Raw genomic sequence first — 23,619 nt, forward strand, 5'->3', positions numbered from 1 at the left:
GTGAGCCAAGAAACGGTGCTTAGTTTTAAAAATGCCTGTTCAATATTTGTGGAGGAGGCCTGACTCAAAGCTGTAAAACAATCCAGTAACAACAGACAGAAAATAAAAATTGCTCTGTGAAGATTATATATTCTCATGAATTTATCAGAAATTATTAACAGTCTCAATAAATCAAATAAACAGAGGAGACATTCATAATTGTTGGAGATACTTGAATGCTTTTGAACTCAAACTGAGCAGGCTATTACAGTTTATTTAAAAAAAAATACACCCAGACACTTCAATACATTGACTTTTTAGCCAATTACTCCATAAAGAAACTTAAATATTTCATTCAACCACATCAATCAGAAAATAAAACACAATCCAACAAATTATGTTGTCATTAGTGTATGTATCAGATGCCAGAGACAAGTTTGGCATACCGAGTGAAATAGTAGAATTTTTTTAATTTTTATTATGTTATATTCATAATTCTGGGTGGGAAAACAACTTGAGAAATAACTGCACACTACTGCGTTGTATCATAAAGATTCTGTTTCCTGTTGGAGCATTTCTTTAATCTGTACAGTTTTAGTGCTAGTTGGGGCGTGTTCAGAAAGCTCTGAAAAGCTGGTTTGGCATGTATCCCAGGTGGAGGAAGGAAGATTGGGCTTCCCTCTCGAGGATAGCCAGTTCCAGGACCGTTGGTGCCAGAGCATCCACGTGACCCTTGTAGTTACCACCTAGGCAAGGGCAACCGGTTTGTTAGTCATGCTCAACACAACTGCAGTGGATGTATCTTTAGCAAAGTTACCAGCAAATCTATGCAATGACTATGATAAAAAAAAATACCAATTTGTAAGCAGTTTAAAACATACCTCCCAAAACCTTACGCTGACCATAGGTGACCTTTCCATCAAAGTCATCCAAAGGTACTTTGATGTCTGGCTCGCACTGTGTGATGGTGCACTTCAGATGCTCCTCAATATCTGACAGGAGCTGTGGAGAGAGGAAAGGGAATAAAAGACACAAGTAGAATAGAGAATACACAATGGTTAGTGTGGAATTATGTCATAAGGGTCAAAAGTGTGTGCTCAAGCTTTCAATGCTTCCAAATTATAGCAAAACTTTTCTGCTCATAGGCGTTTTACTTTGAATGTTTGCATCTGCTTCCTATCAAATCACTAAAAAGCCCTCTGCTGAATCAGTTGTATATCAAATTACAGATTTTCCTAGCTTGATTTAGTTTGTTTCTGCATCTTTGTTCACCTCTTTCTCTTTGTACCAGATGGTGTAACCTCCGTCCTCCTTCAGTCGCATGTTGTAGCAGCCTCTGCCTCTGTTCGCACAAACGTGGTACCACACCTGCACATATGAAGAAAACATTTAATTTGAACTTCTTTTAAAAGTGATGTGTTAAAATGAATTAGAATATTTCTGTATCTCCGCTACCTTCTCCTTTTCCATAGCAACCAAGGAAATGGCCAGTCCCATTCTGCAAGTTAAAATCAAAAGGAAAAAAAATGTAACTAAAATGTAATTATTTTCAGTTAAATCAGTGTAATGAGACATTTTAAAAGGTATATTGTGTGAATTTACAAACAAAACTAATATGGTGACAGAGGAAAATAATAATTGCATCTCCTCTTCAGCCAAAATACACAAACTCAGTTAGTCTCAGGTTGTCAGCGCTTACCTCTCGGCTCTTCCGACTCTGCCGATACGATGGACGTAATTCTGCTTCTCATCTGGCAGGGTGACGTTAATCACTGGAGAAAGAGGAAGAGAGCGGTCTTATATAAAAACATTTATGATTTTGTGATGACCGCCGGTCCATTTTATTTTGAAGATCTGAAATATTTACCATACGGAACTCCGTGGACGTCAATTCCTCTGGCAGCTACATCTGTGCAGATCAACAGCCTCACTTCTTTTTTCTGTGAACACAAGAAGATCTTACAACATAAATAGACTGGTTGTCATCCATAAAAAAAGGTATCATTAAGTTCTTGTTGTTTTACCTTGAAACGCTCCAAGTTAGTCTTCCGCTCATTGGGCTTACGATCACCATGGAGACAAACGCAGGACAACTGGTGGCTTTTACTGTCCGGACCTAAAGAAGAGACACCAAAACTGAGTGTTTATTCTGATTTTTTTTCATAGAAAATTAGTCAAACATCAATTAATTCCTTATTATTTTATATGTGTGTGTATGTCTAGTGATAGCTGAAATTCTCAGTAGTACTCATACCTCCTCCTTGCTGAATGAAGTACTGTTCCATGTTGTCGCAGTCGATCTTGGTGCGACAGAAGATTATGGCCTGGTCCATCTTGTGCTCATTGATGGCCCTCACTGTGTACTCGCCCTTTAGCATCTTGATGGCTTCTGACCACATTTCTAAAAACACAGACAAACACTCATTTTTTCTTCACCATGAATTTTCCCTGAAGGAAAAAACGCTATACCATTCCTGTTGTTGTTTATGTAAAGCACATTGCTCGTCTTAGATTATATTTAACAAATAAAACAAGAGAGTTACATTTGAATGGTCTTAACAGTTCAGCCCTTACCCGCAGAGTTTGCTCCTGGTCTGGTGTTATCTTTGGCATGGACCTCATCAGTCTATTCAAAGCAAGGAAAAAAAACTGTTAACATAATCTAAACCGAGATAAACAATTTCCAGCATTATAACTCAAACCATATCAGTATGAAGTGTTTCTTTAGGCCAACATGAGGGACTCACCCGGACGTGGTTCTTGCCCAGGCGCTCCCAGAGGCGATCGTTCTTGGGATTGACAGGCACAACCACATGGTGCACACTCTCAGGCACAGAGTCCTCCCCCTTCAGATCCACCCATGTGGGAAAGTGCATGATACGCTCAGACAGCTTCTTCGCGTCGAACGAATGCAGCGTGGCTGAACAGACAATCACCTGGAAGAAAAGATATCAACTGAGATAGTTCACTTGGGCTTCCCCCTGCTTACGGCTATCAAATGTTTCCTTGCTTTGCTAGCTGGTGAGCACAAACAAGCATCGTTAACATATTCTTTTAATTAATCTGCACCTTACATATAAAACGTTTTCAGAAAATACCCCAAAATTGCTTTGACAGTCATCCAAGTGTGTTGTTTTGTGCTTACTTTACAATGGTTTAAAATGGTCTGAAAAAAGGATATAACTGATTTGTTGTCACATATGTGATTTATCTGAAGTGTTACCTGCAGTCTCTTGCCATCAGAGGTGACCTGAGGGATTTGGTTATGAATCCTGTTGATAAAGTCTGTATAGCCTGCGGACAGAAGGCCATCCTGAGGGATACAGGGAACACAGAAAAATGATGAGTGACTTCAGGGATGGTTAAGCTATGAAAATCACTGATTAAACATTAACTGTACTTTGTTGGATGCAAAAATGAATGCTTCTGATTTTAAAAAGGGAAATACTCAAGATGTGTTGTACATACACACTCATCCAGGACGAGAAAGCGGACTTGGGACAGACTGAGCTTCCCGGTGGATATGAGGTCGTCCAGTCTTCCAGGTGTTCCCACGACAATGTCAACCTTATTAAAATTTGACACAAAAATCAGAAACAGAAGAGGCAAACAAGGCAAAAAATATCTGTTAGTTAAAACTACTTCAAGTGTAAACTCAGTTTGTTTGGAGACGGTACATGTCACATACCCCATGTTCCAGAGCAGCCATCTGGTCCTTGGCAGGCACACCACCAATCACCAACAGGTTCCTGTAAGCCACATCAATACATTACTGCATTACTGATATCAACATTTAAAATTGATCACTGGCTCCATCTGCTGGTATAAAACAAAAATGTCATCAATAAAAGATAATGCAGGGAAATATAAAAAGTATAACACTGTTGTGCAGAATGTATATTTTTTAGGGCTGTCAGTCGATTAAAATATTTAATCGCATGATTGTCCATAGTTAATCGCACATTTTTTATCTGTTCTAAATGTACCTTAGAGGGATATTTTTCAAGTTTTTAATACTCTTATCAACATATGAGTGGACACATATGCTTTATATGTTTGTTTATTATCATTTGAACAATGACAAATATTCTCATGAATATTAAACACAACAACCTCTGAACATTACAAATATTCGCCTCAATTCAACTTGGAACCTCTCTCATACAATAATACTGTGTGTGTGTGTGTGTGTGTGTGTGTGTGTGTATGAATGAATGTGGAGACACTGTGATGGATCGTTGGAGCTATGTGCAGCTCAAGGCATATATGCTCGAACGGGAGCTGCCTGGACGCAATCACGCGTACTATTCGTGCTGAGTGTGCTGACTTTTCGTACAATGTCCCACTGTCTGGCTACCTGCATAAAGTCAAGTGCTCGGCGCAGTTGTCGGCGAAATGTCATTGAAACAGCTCCTTATATCTGTTAGCGCAGCTAGCTAGCACCAGATGCTAACAACAACACGTAAGGTGTGTCTCGCTCGCGCGAGTCGCGCCACACATACACACTCCCTCCCGGTCCTCCCGATGGCCAGTCTGGGCCTGCGTGGAAGTGTGGTCTGCCACAAGCGGGCGGCAGGAGCGGGGCTGTCAGCATCAGCTTGTAGATGGTATTTTACACTCGATGCGCTCTGAAACTACGGCGGCCGAGGACAAAAAATACACATGCGTTAAATCGCGTTAAAATAATTAGTGGCGTTAATTTTTTTTTGCGTTAACGCGTTATTAACGCGTTAACTTGACAGCCCTAATATTTTTAGATATGGCTCAGCATAAATCCTACACAGGAAATGGTTTTCCGATGTTTGTCAAATCCAGTGTTGTTAATACCTCACTAAAGTCATACCTGAGTTTGGGGTTATCCACGTATTTCGCACATTGAATGACATTGTTGAGGGTTTGTTCGGCCAACTCTTTAGATGGCTCGATGATCAGGGCTTTGGGTGAATTGGATGTTGCTTTCACCTGACTCACTTTGGCACTGCCTGCACAAAGAGAGAAAAGAGGGCTAATCAATGCAGGAATATATCAGTTACATTAGCAATGGTAAAATGACCGCTCTGGTAATATGATTTAAAAATGTCTAGCGAAAGAAGGCTTTTATTGTGAAACAAACTATTGTTTTATCTAAATTGTCTCTGGCAGTGGCGAGCCGTGACTTTTATACCCAGGCCCTCTGACCCCCCCCTTCCCTCGAAAAAAAAGAAGAGTTATTACGTCACAGCGTATACTTCAGCGGAATATCAAAACAACGGCCCGGGGTGCAAAACGCATCAATGACAGCGACCCTCTACCACACAAAACAACACCATACCTATCATAACAGGGCACCCACAGCCAAGTAACAATTACAAATGAATTAAGTCGGCACGGCGGCCCACATTGAAAATGACTTAGGCCCTTTGATGATCAAATCACTTAAACACAAAGTCCATCCTCCTGTCCTTTTGGATGAAGCACTTGATGGCGGGGTCATGCAGCTGATCCTTTGCCACTCCAATGTATCATTGTAACTCAATCTTGAAAATGACTCAGTTAATAATTTCGCAACGATGTCATCACTATCACTGAAGTGAGCCATCATGAACAAACTTATGCTAATCATAAATCTATCGATCATAAATCTATCGATTAGATTTATGATTAGAAAATAATAAAAGTAGGGTAGACGTGTGGATATTATCCGGCTGAACAAAACGTGCATTTATCTAACAGGTTCGTTTTCCACAGACCTTATTTCGAGCTATTACATCCATGAGAAATCCCATTGCTTTTCTGTCGAGGGAACCCGAGCGCAGCTTACTTCCGGGTTTTAGGACGCGTCACTGCACCACTTTATACACATGCATAAACCTCACAGCGGGCCGAACTTGTCATAAAGTCCGCGAAAATAAAGCCCACCCATTTAGAGGAAAGATATGATTGGTCAATTGTACTGTCATTTGACATTACTCTCTCATTGAGTTACTATAGCTGGCCCTCTGTGAATGTACAGAGGGACCAACAAGCTCTCCCGTCTACACAGTAACTCGCAGACACGGCATTTAACCCTTCACATTCCAACAGAAACTGAACAGGCAGATTCGAAGGATTTATTTCTTTGGAAATGTTATTTTAAATACAATTAAATCAAGTTATTTTGGTAAAACTAATGAAAAATGTTTTAAAAAAAACTCTTTTTTTTTTAATGTTTTCAAATATTATTTTTTAGAATATCTTAGGCCCTCACAGAGGGCCTAGAGGGCCCTGACGGCTCGCCACTGGTGTCTGGTTAAGGTGTATGATTAACACCTTAACCAGAGACCAGTGATACATTCGGTATCTGTTCTTTTTGCATATGAAATGAGGTGGTATCCACACACCTGCCTGAGTAGATTTGACTGCGTGGCCCTCTGGCGCCTGGTCCATGGCAACACACCCACTCTTGGGGGCATTTTTAAAGTCTTCTCCTCCAAAGTTGAACTTCAGCTCCGCATTCTTGAACACAGATAAGAAAAAGAGCCATTTGTATGGTGTAAAACTGGCACCTGTTAGTTTTTTTAATCCAGCATTACTTTGATGTGATACCTTTAGAACGCAGGAGGCAAAGAAGGGCTGACTCTTCAATTGTTGAGGGATCTCAAAAGCCACACTAGGGATGCATACCGGTTCCCGGTATTACCGAAATACCGGTTACTGGTGGCTACGGTATACCGTACCGAAATCAGATCCGTTTTTTTTTTTTTTTTTTTATAAAAGTGAAGCATAATATCCTTAAACTTGTGCCCAAACCGTCGGAATTACGATGTCAATTTCGCAGTGAAACTCCGCAACCAAGTCACTTTTGAAAATCTAAAGTGTGGCTGCATATGACTGCCAGTCTGAATGGTGGGGTCTGTAACCACAGCAAGAAGTTTATTTCTGGGAAAGGTGGCAACACATCCAATCTCCAACCAATGATGTCTCGTATGGCAACCAAGTACCTTTGTGTTCAGGGAAGCAGCGTGCCAAGCGAGAGAGTGTTCAGTTTAGCAGGTGATATCCTTCGCTGTGAAAGGGCCCGTTTGGATCCAGAGAGCAGATATGCTCATCTTCTTGAAGATGAATGCACAAAACTGAACTGTGATGGGATTTGTTTTCTTTCATCAGGCAAATGTTGATTTCAAGGATGCTATTTGTTTTATGTGCAATGCCGAGATCTCATGATCCTTTATGTGTTCTCTGGTCAGTCGAATCTCAGGTTGAATATTAATTACACTGGTGCTATTTTATTTTTCCATTGACAAGATGTACTATTCCCGCCTGATGGTTGTTATAAATGATATTGCAGAATCAGTTTTCTTCATAGATAATGTGTTTTTCATTGTTTGTTCAGTACTAAAAGGTCCAAGTCCCACAATTGAATTTAATATTCATTTGACATGTTAACTATATAATAAAGCGCTTCATGGGAGTAATTGCGGGATGATAAAATGTTTCCCTTATGCAACATGAAAGTATCACGATATGTATCGGTTGAGTATCGGTATCGTTCAGTGGTATCGGTATCGGTATCGTAAAAAAGTCAACGATATGCATCCCTAAGCCACACCCAGGTCATTACCTGAAGAGAAGAAGACAAGAAACATGAGAAACATTGCTATAGTGCCCCAATTAGTTAATGATAATAATATGAATGATAACTACTAGGACCGCACCATTTTTAGAGAAGGACATTTGGCCCTTGTCTACATCCAAGTAGCATCCAATGGTATCATGCATGGTAAACTCCTGCAAAGAGACAAAATAAGAAAATGAAAACAAGTTTGAAAAAGGATCTCAGAACTGTTTACATATCTAAATATTCAATAAGTAATAGCTACCTCTCCATAGCTGTCAAACTGCTTGTTGTTGGATTTCTTCCCAGTCCCACCAAAGCCAAAACCATACTTATCAGTTCCTGGAAAGAAATAAAGATTACAAGATTAAATATGTTTTCTAGTCAAATAGTTTATTATAGGCTGAGTATCTTGTACAGCATTAAGGGGGCATACCCAAGTCCAGGGCTGCCTGACTGGTGGACCACCCAATGCGACATAGACCCTGGTCATGGCAGGTCACCTCATAGTAGTACTTCCCTGGTCAAATAAAAGACATAAATAAGAACCGGCAACAGTTGCAAAGAAATAAATGCTTGTTCATTTATGTAAGACAATCGAAGAAATGGTTAGTTCCCCTGTGAAATGTGAATGTTGTCATGTTGTACCTTTGGTAACCCCTTTTGTTGAGCGACAGCCATGCCACTCTTTGAACTCCCTGCTCTGGCAGCACAGTCCATCTGGACCAATTGCTGTATGGGTAAAAAGCAAAAAGAGCAGAGCTTTAGGTTAGAATGTCCTTAAGTGAATGTGATATTACATGCTATTTTTTCTCTGCTTACCAAAGGCTGGGCTGCGGTCATAAGGATTCATCTGCCAGTTGTTGAAAACTGAATCAAAAGAAAGAAGCAAGCAGGTTAAATATCTGCAGGGCACAGCACACCACTTTCATACTTTGTAATAATGGATCCTCAATATGAAACTGGTCTTTTGAGATCTTTAAGTCTAGAAAGTTCTGTGCAATGTTATGAACAGTTTTTAGCTGATATGTTAGACATACAGAGTGCAAACAAAAACATAATTCATATTAGGGGGTCTCACTAGTTCCTCCAGTCTTGATGGAAGCTCTGCCAGTCTTGCCCTCCTGCTCATCCTTCAGGGTCTCATACACAATCTGGATCACTGGCATACTGAAGGCCTGTGGATTAGAAATGATTACACATACATTTTGTAATGTTTCCAACTTGGTCTGATGTTTAAATGCAAACTGTAGATGTTAGTTGTATTATAATCTGAGTGGCTGTCAAGTACTTACCCCTGTTTTACCACTACCAGTTTCTGCTGCCTAAAAAGGGAATAAAAGAGGAAAATGAGACAGAAACTCGCAATGTTCACATTTGGAATAAGAAATAAAGGAGGAGGCCTACCATAAGCACATCTCCTCCACCAAGAATAAGTGGAATAGACTCCGCCTGGATGTCAGTAGGTAGTCTGAAATGCAATGATTGAAATACATCAGTTTAGTGTTAACTGTTAAGCTCATGGCAATTTCTAACACGTCAAAACAATATGCACAGATATCACAAAACAGACGTATATTTTTGCCAAATAAGCCTGAATGACTTACAGCCAGTCTAGCTCTTCCACAGCCTGCGCTATTTCAGGCATAACACCCATTTTTGTTGAACAAAATACATATTTAAGGTTTCACTTCACTCACGTGGTTTTTAATTAAATTAAAGTAATGTTGAATTCATGCAACATGAACACGGTTAGATTGATAAATATTCTTACCCGAAAACGCTGCCATTATTGCTGCTACGAATGTAACTTATACGGATGTTAACGTGTTCGGCTCGGTGCAACTCCTTTAGTGGTCCTGCAAATAAGCCTTGTATAATTGGTTCCGGTTGGTGAATTAGTTCGTAAAATACGTTAAATATATCATTGCTAAATATACAAGGAGGGCTACGACAGCATATATGTATGTGTTTAAACATCATAGCATTTAAGTTATTATCAAGCCATGAGAATACTTAACTTGGGCTGTAAACTACATTTTCCAAACGCGATTCCCTGATAAATATTGTCCAGTGCTGCTCCCCGTAGACTTTTTTTGACAGGCTGTTCAAGTAAACATGGCTGAGGAAAGCCTGATAGAAGGCGAAGATGAAAACATTTTTGTACGATTTATTAACGAATGGCCGGCAGAGACAGACACTCAGGTTGGTCAGACTGTTTTATTCCCGTGTTTTTAGTTTTTCCCTAATCTTACTGTAGGAGGTGCCAGAATCATGATCATCAGACCTGGAAAGTGCTATATATTAGTGTCTTTAATGACATCCTATGCATTATTGGGGTAAAAAGACTGATTTGTATGTCCTATATGTCCTTGTCTACAGTGCCTAATCTTTAATATAGAATGTGACAAGAGACAGATGGTCCATCAAATATGTCATTACCACAGGGTTACCATTGTGATGCTTACTAACTGTGATATATTTCTTACAGGGCCATTCCGTCTAGTCTTGCACTACTTGTGGTACAGGTACGTTTATCAATATTATGCTAGCAGGTTTACATTACTTATTTTATAATTATTATGTAATGGACTGACATGCCACATACAACTGTGATTCATGGTGCTTATGAATAGTGTGACTTTTAGAACTGAGTTATGTGGCTGTGTTTGACTATATTACATTTAAAACACAGGTATTACTTGTAATGTCTGTAGACAGCTTGTAATCAGCTATCTTTATGAATGCAAAAAAGGGTGTGCATTTTTTAAGCACAGACCATGAAATCTTACTGATTTTTGGTTTGGTACTTCAAAAAAGCTACACAAATATGGGTCTTAAGAATAACAATAATACTAATATAACTTTGCTCAGAATGTTTCCTATCATGGTGGCAGTCTTTTATATTTGTATGGTTATTTAAAATGACCATAATAGCCGCTCTAACACTGAACTACTTAAAAAGGAAAATAGGATTAAATGTTACCTTGTTCAATTCACCTATAGCCATTTTACTAGTTCTATTATTTGACCAAAATAGTAGGCCTGTGCTTTTCGCTTCAGCCTGGAATTAAATCATTTATAAATAATCCGACACAACTGGAACCCTACCGGTTCATCTGTACCTCCTGAAAACTACTTCATAAAAGTCTCTAAGACACAATCCTTTATTCAAGAGGCATCATTTTTTACCTTGCTCTTATCACACAGTATCTGTTGAAACCTCTTTAACAAATGGCTTTATCTGGCCCGCAGTGGATTCTGTAGTGCTGTAGCACCAAGGCCTGCTTATCTCATCAGCAGGTGGTTAGCTAGCACCTCCATCAATAAACTCATTACATATTTAAGACCTCCTCTATTCATGCTTGTTTCTTAGCTTCCCTTCTCTTTTTGTGGATGAGAAATCAGGGATTTTATTTCAGTACAAATGATCCAACAAAGTCGGCTGAATTCCTTCCACGTGTCGTAGTACAGTAAAAACATGCAATGATGAAGAACTTTCAAATGCATATTTAGTTGCTAAACAAGATTATAAGAATCAATTTCACCAAATCCTCAACTGCACAGCAAATCAAATCAATCCAATAACACCAGCGGTGGCAAAATCTCCACTACTTGCACACTAAGAAAGGCAGTTTACAGGACTGATAAAACTCAAAACAAAAATGCACAGTTCATAATGTTTACATTAAATAACCCCTCAATTCAATAAATAAATAAAGCTGATTTCATGGCTAGTACTTTTATAATGTTATGATGATGATTGTATTACATATTTTTATTTAATTTAAGAACAACCTTTCTAAAGATTATTTTATTTCAATGAAATTTAAAAAAATACATTATTTAATTTAATTTATTTCATTCAAGTGAGTGTAATTTAATGTGTCTACCTTTTGGGTATTGTATTTGTAATGTTACTGAATGTGTTAAGTTAATTGATATCTTCTTTATTTGAACTTAAACACATATTTAAATTATAATTAATTTTAATAAAAAAATAGTCTCATCTATGCTAATATATCTCCCACTCACACTTTAATGTAGTGATCAATGTTTTACATCAGATTCACTGACTTTTCAACCAATCACTCTCGACACAGTGATTAAGAATTATGTCATCCATAGCAACAGGTTGGACCCGTTGCTTCTCTTTTCCCTGGAGGTCAGTCCCTCAGTAAAAGTTGCTCTCATCAGCTTTGTGAACGTTTACTGGGAACTTTTACCCCTCATTAAAAAGACTTCTAAGTTAAGTTATAACTGTTTCTCACACACACACACACACACACACACACACACACACACACACACACACACACACACACACACACACACACACACACACACACACACACACACACACACACACACACACACACACACACACACACACACACACACACACACACACACACACTTGAATACTTTATTTGGTTCCACAAATTATATTACATAAGACAGGGAATCAAATATCGGGGCTAAGCAGCACAGAACACTTAGGGGAACACATAGCATCTCCTTCTCCACACGGCTAAGCTGCCAATAATAGCTGAAACAGAGCAATATTTGGCAATTTGTTTGGCTTTTCTCTTTGACATTCCAGCAATTCTCAGACCAATCATGGTGCATTTATATATATATGGCCAAGACTTCCGAATATGAGTATGCTATATCTACACTTGTACCCAAAGCTGGTTATCACATTGAGCAGTGGTTGGTATTTGATATACTTGTCCTGGAAAGCCTGGTCCATGTACAGGTCAAAGGCACAGCCTACTTCTAATATTAGCACCTCCCTGTGGTCGGTGTCAACAAAAACCACATCAGGTGTATTTGGGATGTTAGCAAAGACATCATTGGTAAAAACCAAACCATTCTGGTAACAATCTAGTGTGCTTGTACATTGCTGCGCTAGATGGTAAGATGTTTTGTACCGCATCAGACACAATGTCCACAATACGGTCATGACGGGCTATGTACAGGCGTTTGTATGCATTACATCCATTTGTTATGTGTGCAATTGATTCTAGGTGTTGTTGTGAATCCTGATGGTTTCAACAGAATGGAGTGTGAATGTGAGGGTACCAGGTGGACAGATTGTACCTAGTGGGTAATACCTGCAGTCTTGCTTTGATGGTAAATGTCAGAACATCCTCACTAACAGCGGCGTTCTTAAACACTGAGTGTGAGACTGAGTGGTCAGCAAACCCCAAACAGGCTAGCTTTCCCTGTAATCTGAGTCCACACCAGTGCTGCCTGATCTCAGACTGCTTCATGCTGAGCAGAACTCTCCTTGCAGAGTCTCTGTGCAGTTCCACAGTCTCTTCCTGAGGTGTTGTGATGTCGGCCTTCACAACCACACTGGGGTCTGTGATCAGTTCATCAGAGACGGGGACTTCAGTCTGTGTGTTATCTGGCCAGTCAGACCAGACCCCGAAGCCCTTGGCCTGAGAGTCCAGTTTCCCAGAGTCTTTCCTCCTGAAGCCGAGGAAGTTGTTCAGGTCTGCGCTGGCCAGGGGGATCTTCCTTCTTTGTAGATCCAACAGGAGAGAGGCCCTGGCCATTTCTCTTACGGTGACATCATCATTGTTAAGCATGTGGACCAGGTGGGCTAGCCTGGTGGCTATGTAGGTCCACTCGACATTGGGGACTCCCAGCCCCCCCTCTCCACATGGGAGAAAGATGATGCCCCGTGTGGAGTGTGTGTTGAGGCCCACCCACTTTCTGACCAGCTGGACAGTTTTGTTTGTCATTCTCTCAGTGCCTTGAGAGGGATGTGTACATTGGCAAAGAGATGTTGAATTTTAGCCAAAGCCACACACACACACGCACACGCACACGCACACACACCTGAAAGCAGGCCATTTTCTTGCTGACTTGTTCTAAGCCTCCCTCTCGTTTGGTTTCCTCTCCCTTTTGCTTATCCCCTTGACCAATCATTCATTTAATTCTACTCACTACAGCAGACACACCAACAGAAAGGCAGTTTTTTAATTGGCAATCGATCCCAGCATGTCAGATGGCATTAAGTGCGGTCAAATTATGCTGCAGATTTCCATTAGCTTGATGTGTTTGATCCTACGTCTGCCTTTTAAACCTTTCTCCTTTCATTTGAATTCCCTATCTATCCTTGATTATCTTTCTTTAACTATCATTGCTCTGTTTAATGCTCCCGATTATTATTGTTTCTCCTCTCTTCAAGCCATCCACCATTGGCTCTTATTACAGTCTTTATCTCCCTGCCCCTCCAGACAGACACTCTTATCTTCCTTAATCACCATGGATTCATTTCACCTCCACTTTTTAAAATGTTGGTTATATTGACCTCCTCTCAATGCTCTCTTTTCTTTCTCTCTCTTGATCATTCCTGACCATCCTCTTGTTCTCTCCACAGTAATGGCAAACTGTTGGCGGTGGTTCAGGACCAGTGTGTGGAGATTAGGTAATTATTGAACTCTCTCCCGCTGTTTGAAGCTCCCTGTCTTTGTGCGTGCGAGTGATAGAGAGTTTTAATTAACAAGATGGCTAATCACATCTCCCTTTTAAAAAAAAATTAGCTGCAGTCTAAGCTTGTATCTGAAGAATAAAGCATCAATACAATCAAAGACAACTCAATCAGTCATAGTAGAAAACATTTGAGTCAATTTAGCAAACCTTTTGTGGCACTTCGGGCTACATAAAATAAATTAAAGCAAATTGAAAACCCAAGTGCTGCCTAAATGTTTCCATCATCGTCCAAAGCATACATGCACATGAGCGTGTTTGTGCTCATTTTGAGCTGTTGTAATTATTTTCCGACACAAATCCAATTTTCCCCCTTACACGGGAAAAATGTGCCCGCTCAGCACTGTGCTCCATTGACACAATGTAGTGCTTTAAATGGAGCAAAATTGAAATGAAAATCAATAGCAACTAGAAAATGCATTTCCTGCAGAAAATGCGTGCGAATGCTGTAAACTGTGAATTAATTTAGCTGAAAATGCAGAAAAAGCTGAATATGTTATTAGCTGAATGGTAGCTGCTTTTAGCAAAAAAAATGCAGAAAAAGCTTAATATTTAAAAGAAAAGGTTTAAAAAAACATGTATAGCCTTGATGTCCTGAAATAGCCGAATAATGTAATAGTTGAATGGTTTCTGCAGCTTAAAATAGGCTGAAGGAGTTAAATATCAGATGTAAGTAGTAGTGAATTAATTTGTATTAAGATGAGAAAAGAAAGTAAAAAGGCTTGGGAAAGCAGCAGAATATTTGAACTACAAACTTTTGAACTAACTTGATGGTGAATTATCTGTCGCCATGGCAACGGCATTTGATGACACCCCATAATACGCTTAGATGTGTTGATGGCTGCATCGTTACCAAACCTGTGAAGTTTTGGGCCATTTCGAGCATTTTCACTGAAGTTATGAGAAAACCGTGTTTCATGGTGAGCATTGTGTTGCCATGGCAACGGCATTTGAAGAAATCTCAAAACTGTCCCGATGTCTTCACGGCTGGACTGTTAGCACACATGTGAAGTTTGAGCACTTTTTGAACATTTTCATAGTAGTTATACATTACATTAGGAGGTTACATTACTCTCTCTCTTCTCTTGATCGCCCTCTCTCTTCTCTTGATCACCCTCTCAATCTTCTATCGCCCTCTCTCTCTTCTCTTGATCGCCCTCTCTCTCTTCTCTCTCTCTTCTCTTGCTCGCCCTCTCTCTCTTGATTGCCCTCTCTCTCCTCTTGATCGCCCTCTCTCTCTCCTCTTGATCGCTCTCTCTCTCTCCTCTTGATCGCCATCTCTCTCTCCTCTTGATTGCCCTCTCTCTCTCCTCTTGATCGCCCTCTCTCTCTCCTCTTGATCGCCCTCTCTCTCTCTCCTCTTGATCGCCCTCTCTCTCTCCTCTTGATCGCCCACTCTCTCTCCTCTTGATCGCCCACTCTCTCTCCTCTTGATCGCCCTCTCTCTCTCCTCTTGATCACCCTCTCTCTCTTCTCTTGATCGCCCTCTCTCTCTTCTCTTGATCGCCCTCTCTCTTCTCTTGATCGCCCTCTCTCTCTCTTCTCTTGATCGCCCTCTCTCTCTTCTCTTGATCGCCCTCTTCTCTTGATTGCCCTCTCTCTCTCCTCTTGATCGCCCTCTCTCTCTCCTCTTGATCGCCCTCTCTCTCTCCTCTTGATCGCCCTCTCTCTCTCTTCTCTTGATCGCCCTCTCTTTTCTCTTGATCGCCCTCTCTCTCTCCTCTTGATCGCCCTCTCTCTCTCCTCTTGATCGCCCTCCCTCTCTCTCCTCTTGATCGCCCTCTCTCTTCTCTTGATCGCCCTCTCTCTCTCCTCTTGATCGCCCTCTCTCTCTCCTTTTGATCGCCCACTCTCTCTCCTCTTGATCGCCCACTCTCTCTCCTCTTGATCGCCCTCTCTCTCTCCTATTGATCGCCCTCTCTCTCTCCTCTTGATCGCCCTCTCTCCTCTTGATCACCCTCTCTCTCTTCTCTTGATCGCCCTCTCTCTCTCTTCTCTTGATCGCCCTCTCTCTCTCCTCTTGATCGCCCTCTCTCTTCTCTTGATCACCCTATCACTCTTCTATCACCCTCTCTCACTTCTCTTGATGTGTCTGTGAGAGAGAGGGAGAGTGTGTGTGTGTGTCTGTATGTCTGTGAGAGAGAGAGAGAGAGAGAGAGTCTGTGTCTGAGTCTGAGAGAGAGAGAGAGAGTCTGTGTCTGAGAGAGAGAGAGAGAGAGAGAGAGAGAGAGAGAGAGAGAGAGAGAGAGAGTGTGTGTGTGTCTGTCTGTCTGTATGTCTGTGAGAGAGAGAGAGAGAGAGAGAGAGAGAGAGTCTGTGTCTGAGTCTGAGAGAGAGAGAGAGTCTGTGTCTGAGTCTGAGAGAGAGAGAGTCTGTGTCTGAGTCTGAGAGAGAGAGAGAGAGAGAGAGAGAGAGTCTGAGAGAGAGAGAGAGAGAGAGAGAGTCTGAGTCTGAGAGAGAGAGAGAGAGAGTCTGTGTCTGAGTCTGAGAGAGAGAGAGTCTGTGTCTGAGTCTGAGAGAGAGATAGTCTGTGTCTGAGAGAGAGAGAGAGAGAGAGAGAGAGTCTGTGTCTGAGTCTGAGAGAGAGAGAGAGAGAGAGAGAGAGTCTGTGTCTGAGTCTGAGAGAGAGAGAGAAACAAGTTAAACATCTAAAAAGACAGTTTAAAAACCTAGATATTTTTTTCAAGTATAACAACTTTTGAAAAATGTAAAGTTTCCCATCATGTGATGAAAAAGCAGAATATCTTTGATATTTCAATGCACAGCATACAGCATTCGCAGTAAATAGTGAAGAAGCTTAATATTTAAAAGAAAAGGTTTAAAAAAGGTGTAAACAACTACATGTATAGCCCCAATGTCCTGAAATAGCTGAATAATGTAATAGTTGAATGGTTTATAGCTGAAAGTAGGCTGAAGGAGTTAGATATTAAATGTAAGTAGTAGTGAATGAATGTTTACAAACACCTGTGTGTGTAAGCCCAGAGATCAAAGGTTACCATGGTGACGACTTATGACGATTTTCCAACTGCAGCACTGAGTCACATTAAGAATGCATTGAGGATTATATCTGACAATTTTGCCACCTGTTAAAAAACTATGGCTCCTATCAAAAAATTACTAGACCGTGAGCATCAGGGAACCCCAATGAACTGATATATGTTGTTTTTTTTGGTTTTGTGTGTAAAATGTGGAGATGGGAGCAGTTTGTCTAAAGTGTACTTCTCTCTGTTCTGAAGAAAGTTCCGGAAAGATTTAACATGGGAATCAATTGGGAGCTAGGTGGACTTTTTGTGTCTTCATGCCCTCAAGAGGCATTTTTGTTTAATATTTTTTCTTAATTCTTTTTTATTTTCCAACCTAGGAGAGGTTTTCCTACGTTTTTCATGAAAAATTATGTCTGAGAAGTGTAGGGTTTGGGAATTATGGCAAGTTTAAAACATTTTTTGAGGAGAATTTGAAGCACCCCTCCACTCTGTTTTGAGATCAAAGCACTCTAGACTTAACGAGCTGCTCCATCCACACTAATGTTAAAATCTGAAGAAAGCCTCTTTACCAAGCTCCAAACAAAGTTAATTATCTCAAGAAGTATAAAAGATATCAAAGATAAAAATCAAGTTTGAATAGCTGAAGGTCTTGTGATCATTTGAAAGTTGGAATGAAGTGTCTAGCTGAAAGTATGTGGAAGGAGTAGCATTTGGCGCAAAGTGTAGGAAAAGAGGATTTGAAGGCATCTCCCATTGACTTCCATGTTAAAAAAAGAGTTTAAAAAGCTGAATATTTCAAGAAGTATAAAATATTTTAAAAAATGTGAAGGTTTCCCATCGATTCCTGAACAGGCTGAATAGTTTAATATTTGAATGGTTTCTGTAGCTGAAAATAAGCTGAAGTTATGGAGTGCCAAAGTATTGGCTGAAATAATAAGGGGAAGAATAAAGATTCGAAGAACTATAGTGGAATGCTGTAAACAGCATTCGCACTAATAAAGCAGGTATACAAATATGTCTTGCTCTCTCTTCGACAGATTTGTCTCAAAGGGCTGCCTTCCTCTTGACCCTCTGCGTAATTGAAAGTCATTTTCACATAAATACGTAAAAATAAAGAAAGTATCTGTTGTTCACTCTGAGAACTGCGTTGGTTGACCCGATGTAATCGAGACCAATCTCCTCTTATGCCTCAGATTGATGTACTGGGTTTCTCCGTACTCCTTTGTACACACCCCTGTTGTTAAATCACAGAGTGTGTTATAGACTTGCTTTATGGCATTTGTCGGTGTGAGTGGGTGTTTTGTCGGCTCAAGGCCTTATCCATTGAGCTTTGTTTAAGAGTCTGTCTAAACACTGCCCACTCTCAAGACCCCTGTCTGCTTGATCCATTGAGCTACTACAGCTCGGAGGCCATAAGTGGCCATTATAACCCACGTTATATGAGGTCATCTAAAGCTAAAAGTTTGTATAGTTGCCCCCTTTGGTGTGTGTATCCTTGTCATGTCGCTGCTTTTTCACTGGTGTGTTTGCTCCTCAGGTCTGTGAGAGATGACTTTGGCTCGATCATTGGGAAGTGCCAGGGTAAGTCCCTCTCCGCCGTTTAATTTGAGCTCATAACACGTTTTTAACTTGTATTCTTCATTAACAGTGTCCATAGCCTGTGTTCGAACACTACTTGGAGTTCGTTTCAAAGCGAAATATCAACCATGGTGGCTAATTGGATTTTGTGAGAGGGACACAGATAATCACCCTCATCCCATACACTGCCACTCATTAGAAGCAGCCTCGTACTGGCTGATAAAATAAATCGCCTTTATTGTTTGATTAGCTATTAAATTAAAATGGCCTGCTGCGTTGGTATTAATTACGTGAAACATGGGGAGGCCCAAACTTTCTGAAAGTAAATACACTTTGATGTTAGGAAGTCATTTCTTTTTTAGTATTGGGATTTTTTTATATTTAAAGGGACAATGAGTATGATTTTTTTTCTTTGGTTTCTGTTAGTTTACACATAGTCACGGAATAATGATACTGAAAATCCTACTCATTGTCTCTTTTAACAGTCACCTATCACTTTTCATGTCTTTTATACATGAAGATGTGTGCCCTCATATTCTCTCTCTTTTTGTCCTGATCCATTTATATAAAAACCTGTCTGAAAAGGAGCTGAACAGATTTTGGCCACAGAAGCGTGGCTATTGGATATTGGACATGTTGGATTTCGGCAGACAGTTATGAACACCGTCTCCCTCACAGATCTAACCAGACAACAGATTAATTGGCTGCAAGCAACAACTACACTGTAGCAACATTCACCAGGAATTATTAATAATTCTACAACCACAAACTGAAAAAAAAGTAATATATAGATATAATTGCAAAAAAATCATACATGGCTCTGGTTTCAAACAAAGGGCGAAAAAAACAAAACACTTTTTTAACATTAAAGCATGAAAACATGTGACAGTAGAGGCACCCAATGCTAATATGAAATCTGAAAATGAGCCCCTTTAAAAAAAAAAAAAGCATTTTTGTCTATATTTCCCTTTTAAATCCATCAATGACAGCGTAATTAATGCCTGTAGCCTTAACTTGACACCATTAGTGAATTTATTTTCTCTTGTGGCCTCCTCATTTGGAGCCCACTTCTATTACAACAGTGTTTCATCAAGAGTGTTGTTCATACATTTATATTCAAGCATCTGCAGACATCCTTATAAATCCTTTGAATCAACTCTCATCCCTTAAACCCGTTGCAGATGATGATAAATCTTAAAAATCAGTGTGATTTCAAACACTTTCATAATTTGACATCTAGGGGCAACATGTCGTCAATATGCTCGTAAATATGTAGTATATTGATCGCCGTGCTACAACTTAGCGGGATTTTACTGCATTGCAGTTAACTTTTTACTGAAGCTTTATTTTTTCTATAAAAAAATTTGCTTGTGCAGTTAAAACTAACAGCAACACATAATGAAATATGTACTCTGAATATCTTAAACTGTGGGTTTTTTCTCCGGAGGTTTTTCCTTGTACGATGTGAGGGTCTAAAGGACAGAGGGTGTCGTTTTCTCATACTGAGATTCTGCACAAACTGTGCTGTTGTATTTGCTGTAAAGTGTCTGTAAGGTAATTATTATATGTACAGCACTTTGGCTCGACCAAAAATCGTTTTAAAAATGTGCTATATAAATAAAACTTGATTTGATTTGATTTGATCAGTTTGTAACATCGGAAAAGGAAGAAGAAATACAAGGATCTTATGCCGACATTATTGCCCAAGCATAAGATGTTACATTATGGAATAGTGCCAATTGGCTTAATGGAATAATAATAATGGAATAAATAAGCCAATCACTTTAATGCAATACCTGCAGGAATCAACTATAGCCGTCTAAAATGCCCTTGGCCCTCCAATCCACATAGCATTCAAAGTTGCGGGTTAATTATGTCTGGCTCACGCCCGCGACCTCACTGTTTTCACAACGCTCTCCTGGTCTGCACTAACCAGATTTAGTTTGGCCGGTGAAGCTTGGTTTGGCAGCTTAATGGATTTTGGCAGCTACTGTCAAGTGTTTGCCAGCTGATAGATGAGATGAAACTTTAATGATGCCTGCGTAAAAACTGGGTTAGAAACAGAGAGAATAGGATAGAAGTAAGGGAAAGGCGAGGTGAGAAGCTGAAAAATAATATGAAAAAAAAATGTCAACAGCTGAATACTGAATAATAATAAATATATAACTTGTTAAGGCTCAAGCAGTAGCTATACAACAGTGACAGTTTTAAATTCCGTGATGCACAGATGGCATTATAAATACTCATAAATGTTTCCAGATGTGCATTTAAACACTGTGATCTTTTCATTATCAGAGGTTATATACTCATGTGTCTGCAGATGTGCCAAGGGATGTGACAAGTGATCGAACATCTGTCTGAAGAAAACCTTAGTATTAGTATACATAAAAAGGCTTATATCATGGGCTACTATCTTAACACACACATGAGTCTGCTATCAGTTGATAAACTCACGCTCATATGGCAAGCCGTTTGACTATTTATTCCATATCCTTGATATCAGACGGCAGCTGCCTACACTAGTTGGCTCTTTGATTGCACTTGTTAGATTTATGGTCACACTAGTTTGGCACTCTGTTTACTAGTTGAATAAAACATTATTCTAGTCATTCTCTTTCAGTAATTAGTGGCACTTTTGTCCGACTAGTTACTACATAAGCCTTACTAGTGACGCCAGGAGCGGCACTAGTAGCACCAAAGTCCAAACTTGTAAGCTTTTTTTCGTCTGACCGTACTAGTGACACTAAAAGTGTGCAAAAGCAGCAGTCGTGTGCTGGAATTATTTTGCGCATTAGATGCTCGACTGAACGTATTAATGTAATCTCTCTCTGGCCCAAGTCTGAGTGGGTAGAGAGGGATTGTGTGCACGCCCATTAGATATTAAGTGAGGTTATATTATATATATATATATATTTGCATGTATTGCCGATGTATGTGTGTTCCTCTTTATCGCCTGGTCTGAGCCTGCAGAGCTGTTGCGTGCTTCACGTGTAAACAGGGTTAGAAGATTCATTTCACCCCCACCTCCTCCTCCTTATCCTTCTTCTTCTTCTTTTCCTCTCTTCCTCTTTGGTCCCACCATCCTTCGGTCCTGCCCGCAGCCAGGATTTGACGAGATCAACCCAGAGTGGAAGACATCGCTGGAGAGAAGGAAGAAAATAGAAGGTACTTTGGCCTGAAGGGCTAAAGAGAGCCGACTTTGTTGCTGACACAGCAGCGCACTGTGGATACAATTTAATGATCTTTGACATGCACTATTCTCTGAATTATACAGTTATTTAGACACACATCCAAGGCCAGAAAATATGTTCCTTTTTCAAAGTGTCCAAGCTTGTGAGTGTGTGTCTGTGCTGTGTGTGTGTGTGTACGCCTCTTTAGGCAGATTTACAGTCCCTTTTTTTGACAGTTTTGGGCCAGTTGTAATGACAGCAGTGACAGCTTGTGTAAGCAATAATCTGTGCGAGTCTTCATCTCATGGATGACAAGTGATGAATATGCCCACATGTGTAAATATGTCTCAGCGAAGAAAGCCAATTCTAAAATGTTAATGTAGAACACAAAATAGAATCCCAAAAGTGCACAAAACAATGTCAAATACAAGTTTGACCACATTTCCCTGGTGAATATGCACATTTGTAAAACTTATGTTTCCTGTCCTAGATAAGGAGCAGTACTACCCGCTGGAGGATGTGAGCTGGTGGAGCGACGTGGTGCTGATTCTGGCTCGCTGCTCCGGCTCAGTCACCGTGTCCTCAGTCAGGACGCTGCGCAACCTCCTGGGGAAATCCTGCGAGTGGTTCGAGCCCTCGCCTCGAGTCACGGCGGCACACAAAGTGGTCTTCCTCAGCCTGGAGGTAGGTGTTCAGAGAGAAGAGCCACGCTTTACTACCAGCACCGATAACACCTTCTTCACAAGCGCACAGTAAAATGTTTCAATCAATTTGTTCCTAAATACCCCCAGTGTTTCAAAAGACTTGAGCACTTCTGAATGCATTTTTGATTTGATTTAGGCCTACCTTAAAAATCAACTGCTCACATATTAGTTGCTTCAAAACATGCCGTTCCTGGCAAACATCGGAACAAACAAACCTTTTTGAACAAATATGCACAAAAGCATCCTATTTGTTCATAACTGGAAAAAGAAACACATCCATGTGTTGATGTATTTGGACCTATGTAACTTGGCCTGTGAACATTTCCATAACTCTATTGACACAGGAACAGTTTCTTGGAATTATTTATGGTGGAATCATCTCAACCATCATTTTATTTACAAAAACATAGTCCTGATTCAAGGTCCAGTGACTTTTTATGGACCTTTCAACCTGTTATTCATGAATAAAGTTCCATGCATTTGAAGGATTGGTTAATAATAATAAATTACAAGAACACAGACTGAAGTTTAATGATCTAAACCTTTTAAATCTGCTCTCCCCCTCTGACAGTTGTCATTTCAGGTGACTCGACGCAACCCTCCTCCACCCCTTTTCACCTCCTGTCCCTCTGAATCCAGGGTCAAGCTAAGCCACTCCTCTTCAGACCGACCCCAACTATCCATTCACCACCACCAGGGTCTAGACCCCGGGGGGTTTCATCGGATCGGTTTCCCCCCTCGAACGATACTCCTGCACAACGGGGTCTAATCGCCAAAACTCCATTACATTCATTTGTGTATTCCTGGCAATAAATATGTATTCTTACATCAAAACCGTCTCTCCTGATTGAATTATATTTATCCCCTTTGATACATGTATGGTCAGCTGGAGCAATGATTCAGCAAAGCCTCTGTACTTCCTTAACACTTCAAACACACACTCACTGGAATGTCTGTCTGTCTGTCTGTCTGTGTGTGTGTGTGTCTGTCTGTGTCTGTGTGTGTGTCTGTGTGTGCGTGTGTGTTATGCAATGCTTTGTTTCTTGGCAGGTGGATGTGTGAGAGTCCCTGCTGGGATAAGGCCAGATATCATTGGGAACTGCAGTTTAAATGGACTTTGCCAGAGA

General features: G+C 40.3%; 2 protein-coding genes across 2 annotated transcripts; both read right to left on the reverse strand.

Moving 5' to 3' along the window:
* Positions 1 to 233: 233 nt before the first annotated feature.
* LOC117492471 (ATP-dependent RNA helicase DDX1-like) lies at positions 234 to 9,406 on the reverse strand. Its single transcript, XM_034142742.1, has 26 exons — positions 9,327 to 9,406; positions 9,160 to 9,211; positions 8,960 to 9,023; positions 8,848 to 8,877; positions 8,634 to 8,730; positions 8,375 to 8,422; positions 8,201 to 8,284; positions 7,989 to 8,072; positions 7,818 to 7,894; positions 7,641 to 7,725; positions 6,544 to 6,608; positions 6,339 to 6,453; positions 4,823 to 4,961; positions 3,668 to 3,728; positions 3,448 to 3,546; positions 3,203 to 3,292; positions 2,727 to 2,915; positions 2,554 to 2,605; positions 2,234 to 2,380; positions 2,004 to 2,095; positions 1,847 to 1,919; positions 1,679 to 1,751; positions 1,435 to 1,477; positions 1,252 to 1,347; positions 861 to 981; positions 234 to 725 (listed from the first exon to the last, which is right to left on the reverse strand). Exons 1-26 carry the CDS (start codon positions 9,340 to 9,342, stop codon positions 595 to 597), a joined length of 2,223 nt encoding a protein of 740 aa, XP_033998633.1. The 5' UTR covers positions 9,343 to 9,406; the 3' UTR covers positions 234 to 594.
* Positions 9,407 to 11,964: 2,558 nt separating this feature from the next.
* Positions 11,965 to 21,685, reverse strand: LOC117493511. The gene is made up of 2 exons (XM_034144104.1): positions 21,643 to 21,685; positions 11,965 to 13,316 (listed from the first exon to the last, which is right to left on the reverse strand). Exon 2 carries the CDS (start codon positions 13,303 to 13,305, stop codon positions 12,607 to 12,609), a length of 699 nt encoding a protein of 232 aa, XP_033999995.1. The 5' UTR covers positions 13,306 to 13,316; positions 21,643 to 21,685; the 3' UTR covers positions 11,965 to 12,606.
* Between the last annotated feature and the right edge of the window lie 1,934 nt (positions 21,686 to 23,619).

The sequence above is a fragment of the Trematomus bernacchii genome, unplaced genomic scaffold (genome assembly GCF_902827165.1).
Source record: "Trematomus bernacchii unplaced genomic scaffold, fTreBer1.1, whole genome shotgun sequence".
NCBI classification, from domain to species: domain Eukaryota; kingdom Metazoa; phylum Chordata; class Actinopteri; order Perciformes; family Nototheniidae; genus Trematomus; species Trematomus bernacchii.